Source organism: Podarcis raffonei, chromosome W (genome assembly GCF_027172205.1).
Source record: "Podarcis raffonei isolate rPodRaf1 chromosome W, rPodRaf1.pri, whole genome shotgun sequence".
In the NCBI taxonomy this organism is placed as follows: domain Eukaryota; kingdom Metazoa; phylum Chordata; class Lepidosauria; order Squamata; family Lacertidae; genus Podarcis; species Podarcis raffonei.
The window spans coordinates 15,998,445-16,017,680 of record NC_070620.1 but is presented as its reverse complement, the minus strand read 5'-3'; the positions used below and the strand labels follow the sequence as shown (position 1 = coordinate 16,017,680).

The following is a 19,236-nucleotide window of genomic DNA, read 5'->3' as shown; positions in this document are numbered from 1 at the left end:
ATAATAATAACAATAAATATTTTTTTATTTATAACCCGCCCTCCCCAGCCAAAGCAGGGCTCAGAGCGGCTAACAACAATAAAAGTAACACATTTAAATTCTATAGGAAATTCAAAGAACCCCTGATGCCCTACATGACCCGCCTATTCAATGACATCATAAAAGGGGGGTCATCCCCAAAACCTGGACCCACTCCAAAATAGTCTCCATCCCAAAACCACTGAAAGACAGCCTCAAAGTAGAATCATACCGCCCAATCTCATTAATAAACCAAGGCTACAAGATATTCACATCAATATTGGCCAACCGCCTAAAAATCTTCCTACACAAGTTAATAGCCCCAGACCAGACTGGCTTTGTCCCTGGCTGCAATATAACAGACCCCATCAGGAAACTACTGAACCTGATCGAACACAGCAAGGCAACTAAACTCCCATTGACAATTATGTCCCTAGACATCCTCAAAGCTTTTGACTGCTTGGAGTGGAAATACATATTAGCAGTACTAACTAACATGAAATTTGGCCCCACTTCCTACAAATCCTCAAACAAATATACTCCCAAGCCTCAGCAAAATGCAGAACTAACAATATGGACTCTAATACTATAGCAATCCAAAGAGGCACAAAACAAGGATGCCCACTGTCTCCCTTCTTATTTATCCTAGCTCTGGAACCCTTAGCAATCCGAATCTGAGCAGCCACAGACATCAAGGGAGTGGAAATAAGGGGCAGAACCTATAAATTAGGGCTTTTTGCAGATGACCTAATGGTCACAACACCAGATCCCATAAGCACAGCAACCTCCCTAATCAGAGAACTCAACACATTTGCAATGGTGTCGGGCCTACAGGTAAATTTTGCAAAGTCAGAAGCTATGTGCTTCAACACCCCTCCTCACACCCAAAAAGAACTCACTAATGTCACCAAAATAAAACTTTGCCACACTAAGTTCAAATACCTAGGGGTACAAATAACCAGAAACCTCAATAAATTGTACCTCCACAACTACAAGTCCCTGTGGCGACAAATTAGCAAAGACCTAAAGAGATGGAACAACATGAATTTCACTCTCTCAGACAAAATAGCCATGATCAAAATGATCACCCTCCCAAAACTAACCTACCTATTCCAAACCCTCCCAATCTGTATTCCCCCAACCGAACTCCGCAGATGGCAGAGAAAACTACACACTTATCTTCTCACATAAAAAACCAAGAATAAGCCCCAAATACCTGCACCTCCCCACCTCAGAAGGATGGGGACTCCCCAACATATAAGCATATACATTGCCAACCAAATACGCCATATAACCCCATATATACTAGAAGATGAGACAAAACAATGGATACACCTAGAGAGGGACACAATTGAAAATACCCGCACCACAGCATACCCACTCCTCCCAAACAAACTAAGGAAAATTCCCACAACATTTAACAGGTACACACAGACCATGCTCAAAGCATGGAAAACAAAAATAGGCAAACTACCCCCAACCCCATCCCCACTAATTCCCCTGGCGTACCACCCATTATTCCACCATGTAGCACAAAACCTCTAGATAAAAACCTGGCAAACCAAAGGCTTATATTGCATAATAGACTTCTAGAAAAATAACAAACCTTTGTCAACACAAGAAATACAGGACAAACTAGAAGACACCCAAATGCCCTCTGTTAGCACAACACCAATTACATGCCCTCTTAAACAATCCAGCAGTAAAATCAGCAGCAACTAGACCCCTGACAACCTTCGAAAACCTCCTCCTAACAACAAAAGGACACAGTAGAGGGATGGTATCCGCAATATACAAAATACTACAAAATCCCACAAACCCCCTAGATGCAATCAAAAAATAATGGGAGGATGACATAGGCTATGAGAGTAACCCCACTCAATGGACCAGAATGTGGTCTAAACACCCCTTTAAATCCATATCAACGAAAAGAACTCACTCTGAAACTCACCTACAGGTGGTACCTAACACCAAGAAAACTAGCGTTAATACGCCCAGGAACCTCACCAAAATGCTGGAGAGGGTGCACCTCCACAGGCACATACCTCCACATGTGGTGGGAGTGCCCCAAAATCCAACTATTCTGGACAACAGCCATACAAGAAATATGTAAAATAACTAAGCAAGTATTAGAAATCACCCCAGAATTGGGCTTCTTGTTTCCGGCGGTGAGAAATGGCTGACTCCCATATGAATTGATCCCAGCCGTGCTGGTAATTCAGGGCTGATATGGGGGTAATTAGCCCTGGCAGACTCCCCAGGGTGGGGGAGGACTGTCTCACAGACCCACAGATTGTCCGAGATTGTCAGCTTGCATCAAGGTGCAAGCGGCAGAACGCTGGGTTGCAAAGCACGGCACGGCCGGCAGTCTCCGAAGTCACTCTCATAAGCTGGAAATATCTGTTTGATAAAATAATTGGATTTGGAGAATAAACAGACATAGTCTGGACCAAAGAAGACTAAGAAAAAACCTGCAGAGCAGAACTGTACAGTCCCTGGTGTTTAAGCTCGGACTTCAAAGAGATTCTCATCATGGCGTTTGGATTACGGAGGTGTTTGGTATGTCCTTTTTCTCTTCTTAATATCTACAATTGTTTTTCTATGCCAAGCCTCATCAAGAAACCTTAAAAAAAAAAAGAGTACAGATGGACTTCTATTTATAATTAAGTATTCAATTGCGAAGCTTTACTCAGACTTGAAAGACTTGATAAACATAAAAGAAGAAACAAGATAGATATGGTGCAGCACGGAAAAATGAGAATTCCTCCCTTTTTCAAGGGAAGTAGGAAATACTTGCTGGCTGACTTGAGATAACAATTTGGGATAACATATAGTGCATCTGTTTGCGTAAGTTTTTCATTATGAGCAAGAGAGAAGGCTGAATGGATGTCTAGGGCCCGGAGGGGTGGATTGTGTGGTCTCCAGGAAGGCTAATCAATCTCCAAATGACTTATATCTGTGGAATACAGTTCATTTACATTGCAATATTGCAAACAGTATGCTCAACAATCTATAGTAACAATTTAACAACGTGGAAAATACTGCGTCATTAAATCTCAAAAGAAAGGCTTGGACAACAGCCCGGATTGGAATGATTTAACAACTTGGGAGTTGCTGCGTCGTTAAACTTCAAACGATAAACTTGGACAACAGCCCGGATTGGAAGATTGGAATGAAGTCAGGGAAAGCCGCTGAAAAATTAATAATTAACAATTTGGACTGTAATTTCATCTATTTTATTTTAGTTTATTGTTTTTAATTGGATTATGATGTGGATATGTTGATTGGATGTTTTTATTGGAAAATCAATAAAAATGATTTAAAAAAGAAAGAAATCACCCCAGAATTGGCCCTACTAAACATCTTCCAAGACAATGATGCCCTTTTACACCACAAAGAACTCATAACCCACCTACTTTCAGCAGCCAAAAACACCATAAACAGACACTGGAGAGACCTGTCAGGAGTAAGCATGGACCAATGGTACCAAATATTATGGAAAACAGCCTTACTAGAAAAATTAACCAATAAACTGAAACTGACACGAGGACAAACAGAAGAAGACACCTTCACCCCGGTATGGCTCCCCTTTATCACATACACAGCCCAACAAGACAATGACAAAAATCCACCAACAGCATACAAATCAATATGGCAAACCTGATCCAAAACACCCACCTACCCCACTCACACATGAAAACAAAGATCACCACAGCCAATCACAAACAAACAACCACACCCTACGCCAACCCCAACCTCTCTCACCACCAAAGGAACACAAGTGAATAGCAGAGAACCTGCACAAGCGATGCTGACACAAAACCCGACATATATTAAGTAAAATTGAAACATCGCCACCCGACCCCAGCCCCACTCACCTTTTCCCCCCCTCCACCTTCCCCCCCCCTTTTCTTCCTAATGTCTCAACAAATGAAACTGATCTGTAAAAAATGTTACTTGGAGAAAGAGAGAGAGAGAGAGAGAGAGAGAGAGATTGCACATACTTTTGTAAACCAAGAAAATCTTTAATAAAAAAACATATATATTATATATATATATATATATATATATATATATATATATATATATATATACACACACGTACACATATATACACACCGTATTTTTCGCCATATAGGGCGCACCAGCCCATAGGGCGCACCTAGTTTTTTTTGGGGGGGGAAATAAAGAAAAAAAATCCCCCCCCCAGGCGCGGGGCTGGGGCGGGGGAAGCCCGAGCTTTCCCCAACACAGCCCCCAGAACAGGCTGCTATCTGCAAGCCTTGGGAGCCCGGCGGGAACTCCCCAGGCTTGCAGATATCTGCCCGAAGCCCGGGGCACGCTGCTCAGCGCACCCCAGGCTTCGGGATGCAGGCTGCTATCCACAAGCCTGGGGAGCCCGGCGGGAACTCCCACGGGCTCCCCAGGCTTGCGGATAACTGCCCGAAGCCCGGGCACGCTCCGCTGTGCTCCCCAGGTTTCGGGCTGAAGGCTGCTGTCCGCAAGCCTTGGGAGCCCGACGGGAAGTCGCGCCAGGCTCCTAAGGCTTGCGGAGAGCTTCCTGAAGCCTGGAGAGCGAGAGGGATCTCCAGGCTTCAGCGAAGGCCTGCATTCGCCCCATAGGACGCACACACATTTCCCCTTCATTTTTGGAGGGGAAAAAGTGTGTCCTATAGGGCGAAAAATACGGTATACACACACACACGCATATATACACATATATACACATAAACACACTCACTTGAGCAATGATCAAATTACTAGAAAAATGATTTCTGATGGAACTGTTGCCCAATACAATTTACTGACCAGTATTAGAGTGACGGTCATATTGTGAGCCAAGGAAGACAATGTGTCTTTTACTTATCTTTTCCTAGTCACAACTTTCATTTTTACATGTTTTTATGACATCACCACTCTTTTCTGTTCAAGCACCTTGAACTTCAAATTGGCTTCACCAAGCCCTTTCAATAAGCATAGCTTACTTGAGAATGGAAACCAAATGGGGTTATTCAGAATTCTGGAGTTTGGGGTCATTAATATGCTCATGACACACAACTCTACTTCTCCTTTACAACTTCAGTGGATGTGCTGGACCACTGTCTTGCCTCAGTAATGGACTGGATGGGGGGCCAACAAACTGAAGCTCAAATCCAGTTAAGACTGAGGCACGGTTAGTGGGCAGTTCCCTAGACCAGATGGATGTGAGGTTGCCTGCTCTTGATGGGGTTACATGCCCTGACAGATGGCCATCCAACCTCTGCTTAAAAACTTCCAAGGAAGGAGAGTTCACAACCTCCCAAGGGAGTCTGTTCCACTGTCAAACAGATCTTACTGTCAGAAAGCTCTTCCTGATGTTTAATCAGAATCTCCTTTTTGTAACTTGAAGCCATTGGTTTGAGTCCTGCCCTCCAGAACAGGAGTAAACAAGCTTGCTCCATCTTCCATGTGATAATCCTTTAGATATTTGAAGAAACCTATCTTATCTCCTCTCACTCTCTTCTTTTCCAGGTTAAACATACCCAACTCCCTCAACCATTCCAAATAAGGCTTTTTTCCAGACCCTTGATCATATTGATTGCCCTCCTCTGCACATGTTCCTGCTTGTCAACATCCTTCTTAAATTGTGGAGCCCAGAACTGGATACAGTATTCCAGGTGTGGTCTGACCAAGGCAGAATAGAGTGATACTATTACTTCCCTTGATCTGGACACTATACTTCTGTTGATGCAGCTTAGAATAGCATTAGCTTATTTTGCTGCTGCATCACACGGTTGACTCATGTTAAGCTTGTTGTCTACCAAGACCCGTAGATCCTTTTCACATACGTCTGGTGCTAGGGCTCAATAGAAAAGTGAGCAAGCCACATAGGCTTATTCCCCTCGCTGAACTAGCAGCTGCTGATCTTAGATAACGTTACATTTGTAAGCTGGAATCCTGTGGTTAGAACTTTCCTGTTATTGAAAGTACAACGGTCTGAAGGAAGGGGGTTGAAGCAGTGAGCAACCACAGCACCTGTTTAGACTGGTTTTATGGGAACCAGGTGCCCTGAAATCCAGCTGGAGACTAATCACAAAGGTTTATGTTTGCTTGCACCAATAATGTCAAAATAGCATAAGCTTAGCTTACATAATAGGGGATAGCAAAAATTAGTTAAACAAATAGATATAAGGGACTGCCAGTCAGAGATGGCCAACTCTTAGCTTCTGCTAATCATATATATTTTCCACCAATCAGAAGACTGTGGAGGGTGGGACATGGGTATAGCACACAGTTGCAATTGAAATTATTTAACCTCTATTGCAAATGTTTATTATCAAAATTTACAGACTTTCAGCAAATCAAACAGAAGAAATTGAAATAGTTGCAATTTCAGCTGAATTTGGGGGAAACCACTTGAAGCATCCATTGAGTTGAGCTATTTCAATTGCTTTTGTTTGATAATAAACCTGATTTGCAATCGGGGTTGAATAATTTCAATTGTAACTAAGTGCAAAATAGTATATAACGTGCCTTGAAACTTTTGATTTTTGCTCAATCTTTGAGAAAGCATTTCACTGAGCCTCATTGCTGCAGCTTTGAATAAATGATTCCTTTCCACCCATTGTCTCTTTATTGACTACAGGGAGACAGTGTTGTAGGGAGCTCCCCCCAATAACACCCCAACTTATCTTTGTGCAGTTGGTTCTTCCTGCCCAAGTGCAGAACCTGACATTAGTCTCTATTGAATTTCATTCTGTTAGTTTCTCTGCAGCCAAAGATGGAGAAGCTCTATACAGTCAGCAAAAACAAGACCTGGAGCTGACAGTGGCTCAGATCATCAACTTCTTATAGCAAAAGTCAAGCTTAAACTGAAGAAAGTAGGGGAAACCACTGGGCCAGTAAGATACAATCTAAATCAAATCCCTTATGAATACACAGTAGAAGTGAGGAACAGGTTTAAGGATTTAGATTTGGTGGACAGAGTGCCTGAAGATCTATGGATGGAGGCTCGTAACATTATACAGGAGGCAGCAACGAAAACCATCCCAATGAAAAGGAAATGCAAGAAAGCAAAGTGGCTGTCCAACAAGGCCTTACAAACAGCGGGAGAGAAAAGGCAAGCAAACTGCGAGGGAGATAGTGAAAGATACAGGAAATTGAATGCAGATTTCCGAAAAATAGCAAGGAGACACAAGCGAGCCTTCTTAAACGAGCAATGCAAAGAAATAGAGGAAAACAATAGAATGGGAAAAACCAGAGATCTGTTCAAGAAAATTGGAGATATGAAAGGAACATTTCGTACAAAGATTTCCATAATAAAGGACAAAAGTGGTAAGGATCTAACAGAAGCAGAAGACATCAAGAAGAGGTGGCAAGAATACACAGAGGAATTATACCAGAAAGATATGGAGGTTTCGTACACCCCAGGTAGTGTGGTTGCTTACCTTGAGCCAGACATCCTGGAGAGGGAAGTCAAATGACCCTTAGAAAGCACTGCTAATAACAAGGCCAGTGGAAGTGATGGTATTCCAAGCTGAACTATTTAGAATTTTAAAAGATGATGCTGTTAAGGTGCTACACTCAATATGCAGTGCCAAAGAATGCTCCAACTACCGCACAATTGCACTCATTTCACACGCTAGCAAGGTTATGCTTAAAATTCTACAAGGAAGGCTCAAGCAGTATGTGGATCGAGAACTCCCAGAAGTGCAAGCTGGATTTAGAAGAGGCAGAGGAACCAGAGACCAAATTGCAAGCATGCACTGAATTATGGAGAAAGCTAGAGAGTTCCAGAAAAACAACTACTTCTGCTTCATTGACTATGCAAAAGCCTTTGACTGTGTCGACCACAGCAAACTATGGCAAGTTCTTAAAGAAATGGGAGTGCCTGATCACCTCATCTGTCTCCTGAGAAATCTCTATGGGGGACTAGAAGCTACAGTTAGAACTGGATATGGAACAACTGATTGGTTCAAAATTGGGAAAATAGTACGACAAGACTGTATATTGTCTCCCTGCTTATTTAACTTATATGCAGAATTCATCATGCAAAAAGCTGGTTTGGATGAATCCCAAACTGGAATTAAGATTGCCAGAAAAAATAACAACCTCAGATATGCAGATGGCACAACCTTGATGGCAGAAAGTGAGGAGAAATTAAAGAACCTTTTAATGAGGGTGAAAGAGGAGAGCGCAAAATATGGTCTGAAGCTCAACATCAAAAAAACGAAGATCATAGCCACTGGTCCCATCACCTCCTGGCAAATAGAAGAGGAAGAAATGGAGGCAGTGAGAGATTTTACTTTCTTGAGCTCCATGATCACTGCAGATGGTGACAGCAGTCACGAAATTAAAAGACGCCTGCTTCTTGGGAGAAAAGCAATGACAAACCTAGACAGCATCTTAAAAAGCAGAGACATCACCTTGCCAACAAAGGTCCGTATAGCTATGGATTTCCCAGTAGTGATGTATGGAAGTGAGAGCTGGACCATAAAGAAGGCTGATCGCCGAAGAATTGATGCTTTTGAATTATGGTGCTGGAGAAGACTCTTGAGAGTCCCATGGACTGCAAGAAGATCAAACCTATCCATCCTGAAGGAAATCAGCCCTGAGTGCTCACTGGAAGGACGGATCCTGAAGCTGAGGCTGCAATACATTGGCAACATCATGAGAAGAGAAGACTCCCTGGAAAAGACCCTGATGCTGGGAAAGATGGAGGGCACAAGGAGAAGGGGATGACAGAGGATGAGATGGTTGGACAGTGTTCTCGAAGCTACGAACATGAGTTTGACCAAGCTGTGGGAGGCAGTGGAAGACAGGAGCGCCTGGTGTGCTGTCGTCCATGGGGTCACAAAGAGTCGGAAACGACTAAACAACAAGTAGTTTGGACCCAGTTCTCTCATCTGTTAAGGTCATCTGGAATCCTGATTCTGTCTTCTGTGGCATTAGCTACACCTCCCAGTTTGGTGTCTGCTAACTGGATGAGCATCCCCTCAACTCCTTCGTAAAAGCCGTTTATAAAGACATTGAATAATAATAATAATAATAATAATTTATTATTTATACCCCGCCCATCTGGCTGAGTTTCCCCAGCCACTCTGGGCGGCTTCCAATCAAGTGTTAAAAACAATACAGCATTAAATATTAAAAACTTCCCTAAACAGGGCTGCCTTCAGATGTCTTTTAAAGAGAAGATAGCTGCTTATCTCCTTCACATCTGAAGGGAGGACATTCCACAGAGCAGGCACCACCACCGAGAAGGCCCTCTGCCTGGTTCCCTGTAACTTGGCTTCTCGCAGGGAGGGAACCGCCAGAAGGCCCTCGGCGCTGGACCTCAGCGTTCAGGAAGAACGATGGGGGTGGAAACGCTCCTTCAGGTATACTGGGCCGAGGCCATTTAGGGCTTTAAAGGTCAGCACCAACACTTTGAATTGTGCTCGGAAACATACTGGGAGCCAATGTAGGTCTTTCAAGACAGGTGTTATGTGGTCTCAGCGGCCGCCCCCAGTCACCAGTCTAGTTGCTGCATTCTGGATTAGTTGTAGTTTCCAGGTCACCATCAAAGGTAGCCCCACATAGAGCGCATTGCAGTAGTCCAAGCGAGAGATAACTAGAGCATGCACCACACTGGTGAGACAGTCTGCGGGCAGGTAGGGTCTCAGCCTGCATACCAGGTGGAGCTGGTCGACAGCTGCCCTGGATACAGAATTGACCTGCGCCTCCATGGACAGCTGTGAGTCCAAAATGACTCCCAGGCTGCGCACCTGGTCCTTCAGGGGCACAGTTACCCCATTCAGGACCAGGGAGTCTTCCACACCAGCCTGCCCCCTGTCCCCCAAGAACAGTACTTCTGTCTTGACAGGATTCAACCTCACTCCACTAGCCGCCATCCATCGTCCAACCGCCTCCAGGCACTCGCACAGGACCTTCACCGCCTTCACTGATTCTGAATTGAAAGAGAGGTAAAGCTGCATATCATCTGTATACTGATGGACACCTAGTCCAAACTCCCTGATGATCTCTCCCAGCGGCTTCATGTAGATGTTAAGCATGGGGGAGAGGATGGAACCCTGAGGCACCCCACAAGTGAGGGCCAGGGGTCTGAACACTCATCCCCCCGCACCACTTTCTGAACAGTGTATAACAGTGCCCCCAGCTCCCAGCCCCCCCCCAGACGATCCAGAAGGATGTTATGGTCGATTGTATCAAAGGCCGTTGAGAGATCCAGCAGAACTAGAAAATATTGGGATTTCAGCTCCATTAGTCCAAGCTGATAAGGCTCATCTTCCTCCGAGCCCTCCCAGCAGAGCATTAAAACAACACCACAGCGGAAGGATGAGATAGGTATGAGCTACATTTTTATGTTTTATTACTAAACTATGCAGAGAGCAAAGAAATATACATCCTCTCTCTATGAGAAGAGAGAGCAACTGAACAAAGAAAGCAAAGGAACAAAGGAAACAGGAAACTACTAACGTCACATCCCATCTCCCTTTCCTGTGAGACTCCAATAGTCTGAAAGCCCTGGAATGTAAACACAGTCCTGTGACTGCAAGCAGCTGCACAGTGAGGAAACAGAAACTAACAGGAAACAGCTCTCACCTTTGTCCCTAGTCCACCGTAGATCATCAACCAGTGCGACCAAGGCAGTTTCAGTCCCATGATGAGGCCTGAATCCCGATTGGAAGGGATCCAAATGGTCCGCAACCTCCAGGCGTGTCTGGAGTTGTTTAGCAACCACCCGCTCAATCACCTTGCCCAAGAATGGAAGATTTGAGACTGGGCGATAGTTAGCCATACTGGCCGGGTCTAAAGATGTTTTTTTTAAGAAGTGGTTTAATGACCGCCTCTTTCAGAGGATCTGGGAATGCTCCCTCACAGAGGGAAGCATTCACCACCCCGCAGAGCCCATCGTCCAGCCCTTCCCGGCTTGCTTTTATTAGCCAGGATGGGCAAGGATCAAGGAGACAGGTGGTTGGTTTGACGCGTCCAAGGAGCCTGTCCACATCCTCAGGGGTAACGGATTGAAATTGATTCCATGCAACTTGACCAGACAGGGCTCTAGCACTCTCCTGCCCCAGCCCTGGTCCCATTGTGGTGCCTACCTCCTTCCAAATATGAGCAACTTTATCTGCAAAAAACTTTGCAAAATCATTGCAGGAGACCTTGGGGTCTTTACAAGGCCCTGGTGGTAAAGGTGGTTCCATTAAATTGCGAACCACCTGAAAGTCTCCTGCTGCTGTTTTCTGCAGATGCAATAGAGGCGGTGAAGAAAGTCTTCTTTGCCGTCACTATCGCCACTTGGTAGGCTCGACCTTGAGCTCTAACCCGTGTCCGGTCAGTTTCAGAATAAGTTATCCGCCACTGACGCTCTAGCCATCTCAGCAATTGTTTCCTCACCCTCAGCTACGAAGAAAACCATGGGGCTGTCCGGGCTCCATGCAATCGGAGAGGGCGCTTTGGAGCCAGACAGTCGATAGCCCTGGTTAACTCCGCATTCCAGCGGGCCACCAGGGAATCAGCTGAAAGGCCATCAACATGGGATAAAGCATCCCCTACCACTCTCTGGAAACCATTTGGATCCATTAAGTGGCGGGGGCGGACCATCCGAATTGGTCCCACCTCCCTGCAGAGGGGAAGGGTCGTGGAGAAGTCCAGTTGCACCAGGAAGTGATCTGACCATGGAACTTCTTAAGTTTCGCTTTTACTTAGTATCAGATCACCAACATCCATAGAGGTGAACAACAGGTCCAACGCATGTCCGCGGCTATGAGTTGTGGCCAGACTTATTCAGGGACAGCCCCATGGAGGCCATGCTTTCCACAAAGTCCCGAGCAGCCCCTTGTAAGGTCGTGTCAGCATGGATGTTAAAATCTCCTAGGACAACCAAACTAGGTCTCCAGGAGAACATCAGCCACGACCTGAAGCAGCTTGGGCAGGGAATCCTTGGTGCAGCGGGGAAGTTGGTACACCAAAAGGAATCCTGTACTGCCCCTATTGCCCAGCCTCCAGAACATGCACTCAGAAAACTGGGTCTTCCCAGTAGGACGCCTGATGCAAGTTAGTGACTTCCTAAAAATCACTGCAATCCCCCCTCTCCGCCCACATGACCTGTGTTGCTGTGCACAAGAGAAACCTGGTGGACAAGCAGCAGCTAAGACAGGCCCATCTGCTTCATCCAACCAAGTCTCTGTCAGGTCAAGTCCTCCATCCACGATCAAGTCATGGATGGCAGTGGTCTTATGAATCATTGACCTAGCATTACACAGCAACACCTTCAGGTCATGTGGGTTTCCCTTGTTGATTGCAGTATCCATCCGGTCAAGACCAGACCCGGAGGCAGGGATAGTCTCCAAACAACGACTAAGCCTGCCTCCTCAGTACATGGTCTGGTCGTAGCATAACTCCTCCTCCTGCCCATGATCACTGAGATCAGATGTCCCAGTGCATCTCCCCCCCCCCATGGAACTTGCCCAGCCATTATGTTGGCTGGGGCCCCACTCCCAGGCAGCCCTGATCCCTCCCCTTGAAAACAAAATGCAAACTATACAACAACCAATAAAACAACAAAAAACAAAAACTGAACAGTTATACTAAAATTAATCCCCAACCAGATATCCACCCCACCCTCCAACCAAACAAAAAGGGGTGGGGAGAAGAAAAAACTTAAAATGCCACCAACTACCGTATTTTTCGCACCATTGGACGCACTTTTTTCCCCTTAAAAAGTAAGGGGAAATGTCTGTGCGTCTTATGGAGCGAAGCCAGCAAGAGCCGCTGCTGCCGACAAGCTCTGCGCAGCTCTCCCTTTAAAGCAAGAGCTGCATAGAGTGTGTCTGCGGCTCTGGCTGGGTTTACAGGGAGGCAGGAGGAGGGACTGCCGTCTGTCCCTCCTTCCGGCTCATTGTAAACCCAGCAAGAGCCGCGGCTGCTGAGCTGAGCCGGGGAGGAGGGAGGGAAGGGGATTCCGTTGGTCCCTCCCTCCTCCATGGCTCGCTTTGAAGCAGCAAAGTGGGAGGGAAGCCGCTTACACCCGTGTAAGCAGCTCCTCTCCCACTTTCCTGCTTCAAAGCAACCACGGAGGAGGGAAGCAAGGGGACCCATGGATCCTCGCTGCTCGAGGCTGCAGAGGATTCCCTCCTCCCGGGCTTCCTTTCAAGCAGGAAAGTGGGAGGGGAGCAGCTTACAACCGTGTAAGCTGCTCCCCTCCCACTTTCCTGCTTCAATGCAGCCTCGAGCAGCGAGGATCCATGGGTCCCCTTGCTTCCCTCCTCCGTGGTTGCTTTGAAGCAGGAAAGTGGGAGAGAAGCTGCTTACACAGGTGTAGCCTGCTCCCCTCCCACTTTCCTGCTTCAAAGGGAGCCCGGGAGGAGGGAATCCGCGAGCAGCGAGAAGGATCCATGGGTCCCCTCCTTCCCTCCTCCGTTGCCCGAGAGCGCTGACTTTTTCCTGTGGACAATTGGATTCTAAACAAGTACCCGTGAGTAGAAACGGAAAATTGGATCAAGAAACATCTTAATTTGGCACTGAAGCGGGAAGGTTCTAAACAGGAAGTCCGCCTTCCACTTTTGTAAATAGACTGAAGCAAAAACCTTGTAAGCTAAAGCCTGGAAAGTCGTTTATAAAGGTCTAAATTTCCTTCATTTATAACCACTAAAACCCCCTTGGAAGCAGGGGAAAAGGGGGGGGGATTTTGACTGTTCAAGCCTGCAGGAGAGAGAGTAAAGAAAGATAAGTTTCCACCGTCTCAAACCTGGGAACGGGGTGTCAGAGACAGAAATTGTTGGAGATGTTCATTGACTGTGAATGGATCATTTTGACAGATAGCTAAAAAAGAGAAACAAACTGATTCCAATGTTGCCTTTTGCATTCTAAAGAAACAAAATATTTGAAAAATGAAAGTAACTTTCCTTCGTTGGACTTGCTTTAAAAAGGTGGATACAAATAGAAATTGTCTCCTCTAGAGGGAGCTTGTTAAATTGTTGCTGCAGTCTACTTGGGGACTTTACATCTGTGAGATTAAGATCGTGGGACCAGTCTTTTGACCTTGAGTAAAAATGTGTTGGGAGGAAGTTTTGGTGCTTGCTTTTTGCAAGTAATACAAATGGAGAGACCCGAGGCCCTGCAGGAGCATAAGCCGCTGTTTTTGAAGATTGAATTTGGAGTGGGCCAGGGGGAGTCTGGAGCTGTGGGGGCTCTTAATCTCGGAGGGACTTTGAAACATGCTTTTAAATATTTTCTGGATTACACTGCTGACTGTAGGGAGTGGGACTGTGGGGAATGGGCTGATCTGATGAGGGGAGACGGAGATAATTTTGGGCTGGAATCTCCCAGAGACCTACTCCTCAATGAGAAAGGAAAGAAATTAAGAAAGAGACCAACAAAAGACAAGGAAAAGTGCAGGTATAAACAAGAAGAAGAAGATCTGCAGAAGGGACATGGAAAAGACTTAAGAGCCTCGGACATAAGATTACCAGGTTGATGGACTAGATGGAATGGACAGTAAGGACTGACATACCCCGGGACCAGGAAGAAGAGATGTTGGATGAAGATTGGAAGAAAGTTTATAAAGAAAAAAATTTATTTTGGGAATTAGTGTAAAATTAATGAATATTAGGGGAAATGCTGGAATGAAACTATCTGGCTTTAGTAGAAATGATATAAGGAGTTATGTATAAATAAGTATTAAGTTTTAAGCTTTAAGGTATTTTATGGTAAGACAAGGTTAAATAAATTAAGGCAAATTGAATAACAGAATATGGTGAAAGATGGAAAGGATCTGCTGAGTTAATTAATAGGTTAGACTGTTAAGATAAATTATTCAATAAAAATTGAGAAAGATGGAAAGAATTTGCTGAAACAACTAATTGAACTAGAACACAAAAAGGGAGGTGTGAGGAGGTCAATGAAACAAGCAAATGAAAGATAAAGAGATGCAATATGGGATCTGTGGGTTTTTTTGCTTTTTTTGTTGTTGTATTGGTTTTTATGTATTTTTTTTCTTTTTTATGTATTGTAGTGTGTGCTTTGTTGAATTTTTTTGTGGTCTCCTCTTTTTTCTTCTTTTTGTAATCTTTAAACTTTTAATAAATATTATTTAAAAATAAAAATAAAAAATCAATTTATTTTTTAACCACAAAAAACACTCTCCTCATTTTTAAAACATAACAAGCACATGGTTAGCCCATTCTGCAACAAAAGTATGATGCACGGTCGGTGACCCTTTTCTGTGGCACTTAATACCATTTTTATACCTTATTTTGAAAGAGACCACAATTAGCTCTATTTTGATACCAATTTAAGCCCAATTGGTTGAAAAATAAGTGAAACAGGAGTTTTTTTCTAAACTGACGCAGAAATTGCATTAGCTTAAATTGTGCGGAAATCGAAATTTTAAAAAAATTCTCCTGTGCCCAAATCTTAAAAATAATCTGAGGTTATCTCATAGATTTTCTTCAAAAAATGTTTATGTGTAGATACCAGAGTCGTGAGAGCACATGGCACCAAGGGACTTGGCGTGGAATGACCCATATGTATGTATGTATGTATGTATGTATGTATGTATGTAATTGGTTTTATGCCTGACAGCTGCTTAGATGCCAGCTTTGACAATTAAGAAGCATATAAATTCATTAAGACTACTGAAAGAAATTAGAGAGAGAAAGTGAAACAAATGTGCAACTTTAGATTATTTGGAGAGGTGCTGTGAGAAGAGGCAGGGGCAGTAGAAATAGTTCTATGAGCAGTTCCTCCTAAATAACAGGGTTAGGGGAAGAGAGGATGTCTCAAATCTCTCTAAAGCAACAGTCCAGTGCCTCATTACGTAAGAAAGGAACTTTCCAGCCTCTCCCCCCCCCCCCGCAAAGCAAAGCTCATTCTGATTAAATAACAAACCCATACACACCCCTTCTCTTCTTTTGGCTCTTCTCTTCTGAAACAAGAGGGTGGTGGAAAAGTGTGGGGAGTGGGAGAGATGATTGCCTGGAGGAGAAAGAAGTAGTGGAGGAATTCCAATCCAACCCCCATTTCCAAAAACTGCTTTATTACTGTAAAAGAGGAGCAAAAGACTGCTGGATTAAGCAGAAGCTGGTCTTGAGGGGAGGACCGTATCACTCAGTATCCAAAAAACCAAAGTGCCGCACCAACAAGCACAAAACAACCCCTCCGCAGTGCCACAAATCCAACTTAATGGTGTAACGTTGGAAAAGGTTGATCACTTCTCCTACCTGGGCAGTTATCTTTCCAAAGGGGCCGACATTCATGCTGAAATCCAGCGGTGCCTGAACTCTGCAAGTGCAGCTTTCTCCCGATTGAAGTGCAGAGTGTTTGAGGACTGGGACATTCGCAAGGGAACCAAAATACTTGTTTACAAAGCTATTGTACTACCAATTTTACTGTACGCTTGTGAAACATGGATCACTTATAAATGCCATCTCCAACTCCTCGAACAATTCCATCAACAGTGTCTCCAAAAAATTTTACACATCACTTTGGAAGACAGGCGAACTTACGCCAGTGTACTAGAAGAAGCAAAGATCACCGGTATCGATGCAATGATTATTCAACATCAACTTTGTTGGACTGGTCATATTGAAAAGGAGGTGAAAAGGAGAAACAAGCTAAAAGGAAGGCATGTCTGGCAAACCCTCACTGTGATAAACTCCCACCTGGAAACCTTATTGTCCCCACTGTGGAAGGACATGTGCATCCAGAATTGGCCTCCACAGTCACTTACTCATGGAAGAGAATCTTACTCTGCTACAAGTGATTGCCAAAGAAAGGAAGAAACACTTTCATCAACCTAAGCCTCCCCATCTCAATTTGGTTAACAGGTGCTCAATTCAGACACAAGTACTCGTACACTGAAAAATTCACATGAATATATGCATATAACACATAACCACAAATCAACAGTGAAAGGGCTCTATATATGTATGAGAATTATATACAGATGAAATGGGTTTATATATGCTTTCACTCCTCATCCTCCCCCCCCCCCCAGGGTTGCTACCTGTCCCTTATAATAAGGGATTGTTCCTTATTTCAAGGAAAAACGCTGTGTCCCTTATTTCCGCCTCGCTTTCTTCTTCTCCCTCCTTTTCTGCTGAGGTAAGCGCTGAACTCAGCTTCTCCCTCCCTCCCATCTCTACCAGCGCTCTTGCCTCCCTCCTGCCTGTCTGCATTCTCTGTCTCCCTTTCCTTTCCTTTCCTTTCCTTTCCCTACCCCTCCCTGTTACACTAAATCCAGTAGAGTGAATGGAGTGGTTTGGGTGGGGGGAGAGGAGAGGAGAGGCTGGCCAGCACTAAAGCTGGCAGATTTTTTTCCTGCTGACCAGGGAAATGAAGGATACTAGGCTGCTGTATAAAGAGGGACAGTGGATATTGCAAACCCATTTTTTAGGTACCAAAGAAAACCCCTCTCCCCAAAAACCCATGACTATTTAAAGAGCTTTAAATGTGTACTGCAGATGAGGACTCAAACTCCCTTGCAAGAAACCGTAACAGTCCTAAATTCACTTTCAGCTTGACTCTTTGAAAATAGAAATAAGTCCCAATTATTTCAGTTGAATTTACTTTCAAGTAAGTATGCAGAGGAGTGAAGCCTTAAACGGTGGTTGTTTTTATTTATACAATATTTGCATCAATTTAAATAAAGGACAGGTCCAAAAATGAAGCACACATGTAACACTAGTGGTTAAATGAACTTGTTTAATTATGATGCATGCATGTGAATGTATAAGGCATTAGCTACATGGAAAGGGAAGTTGGAGACAAAGGTCCGTGAGGAAAAGAAACAGAATTTGTTGCACCGGGTTTCTACATTTACCATTCTTCTGACAAGCAGAAATTCAGCAGGTGGGGAGGGTATGAGTCATTGAAATTAATGTGCCTTGCTAACGTAGATCTGTAAATTTAATTGGGTCTCCTCTATGAGTATGACCCGCTCTGGAAACAACCCATTGTAATCAATTACTTTACCTTGTGCAGAAATTACTTAAAAGCAATTTTTAGTCCCCCAATTCCTCCCTCCCATCATGTCCCATATTTTGCCTAACCTGTCCCTTATTTTGCCAGACCAAAGGTGGCAACTCTACTCCAACCTCCTGCCACCGATTACTCCACAGTCTGAGGTAGTAATGTTTCTGAATACCAGTTGCTGGAAACCTCAAGAAGGGGTGTTCGCTCCGCTCTCGGGGGCCAGGCTTCTCAGAAGTCGATCCAAGGGGGGCAGGAGATTACGAGTGTGACAGAGGCAGCCGCAGTTTCCTCTTGCACCTCGCGAACCTCTTCTCTGCCTCCCCCCAATAATGTTCTCCTCAGGCTTAAACGTGTGTATGAAAAGGGGCGGGGCGGTTTTCCAGTCTGGCCCAGCGGCGTTCTAGGCCCTCGGGGCACAAAGAGGGAAGTGGAGGAGTCAACACTTCACTCCTCGATTCGCGCCAGGACAACGACCTCATTTCATTACCTTGTAAAAGGCCTCGTTGGAGCCGCGCACCTCCACCACCAGCTCTTCCATGGCGGCAGCGGCGGCAGGACAGGAAGGAGTTGTGGAAAAGCAGGAGGTGAAAAGAGGCCTACGGCCCAGACGGCCTGTCGTCCGGCTTCCTCCTTTCTTGTGGCCTCCTTCCGTCTACCTCACTGGCGCGTGCAGGAGGCGGCGGCGGCAATTTAGGCCGAGAGGCGGCTTCCCCTTCGCCACCTCCTAACAGCTCGTCGTTGTCACTGCCCTTAATGAAAGTGAAATTGTCACCCCGCAGCGTCGAAGGCTGTGGCGGCAACGGCTGCTGAGCAGGGAAGTGGGGGACGAGCAGTGCCACAAGCCGCCCGCTTCGAATGTAAACATTAAAAAAACCTGGCGCCGTCACGTGATACAGCGGGGTTCCGGAGATGTGACGTGGGGCGGGAGGGGTAAGAAAAGGAGAGGAGTCGGAGTCACACGATTACTCCGGCGCACTTACGTGAGCGCGCTCTTTCGAGCGTTCTCTGGTGCTCAAGAAAGAGCATTACCGAACGCTGAAACCCTAAGTGACCAACGGCGTTGATGAGCTGTCGCCCACCCCTGTCTACTCTTTCACTTGCTCTCGCCCGCCCACAGTCACTCAATGGAACGGCCACTCGCTGCTTTCAACAACTCAAACCCTTCTCTCCGTTAAGAGTGATGCTACATCTGTCCAATGAAAACATTTGGGAGCGGAAGCTCTGAAAGATGCTACTGACGGGGCGCGATGTGCAGTT

At 45.1% G+C, this 19,236-nt stretch overlaps 1 protein-coding gene across 4 annotated transcripts in view; it reads right to left on the bottom strand.

The window, feature by feature from the left end:
* LOC128406026 (fragile X messenger ribonucleoprotein 1-like) overlaps window positions 1-18,870 on the bottom strand; it is a 169,876-nt gene extending 151,006 nt beyond the window's left edge. For all 4 annotated transcript variants that reach the window (XM_053373080.1, XM_053373081.1, XM_053373083.1 and 1 more), the window contains exon 1: window positions 18,467-18,870. In XM_053373080.1, coding sequence (XP_053229055.1) covers window positions 18,467-18,517 — 51 coding nt within the window. In that variant the 5' untranslated portion in view covers window positions 18,518-18,870. The remainder of the gene's footprint in view (window positions 1-18,466) is intronic.
* Between the last annotated feature and the right edge of the window lie 366 nt (window positions 18,871-19,236).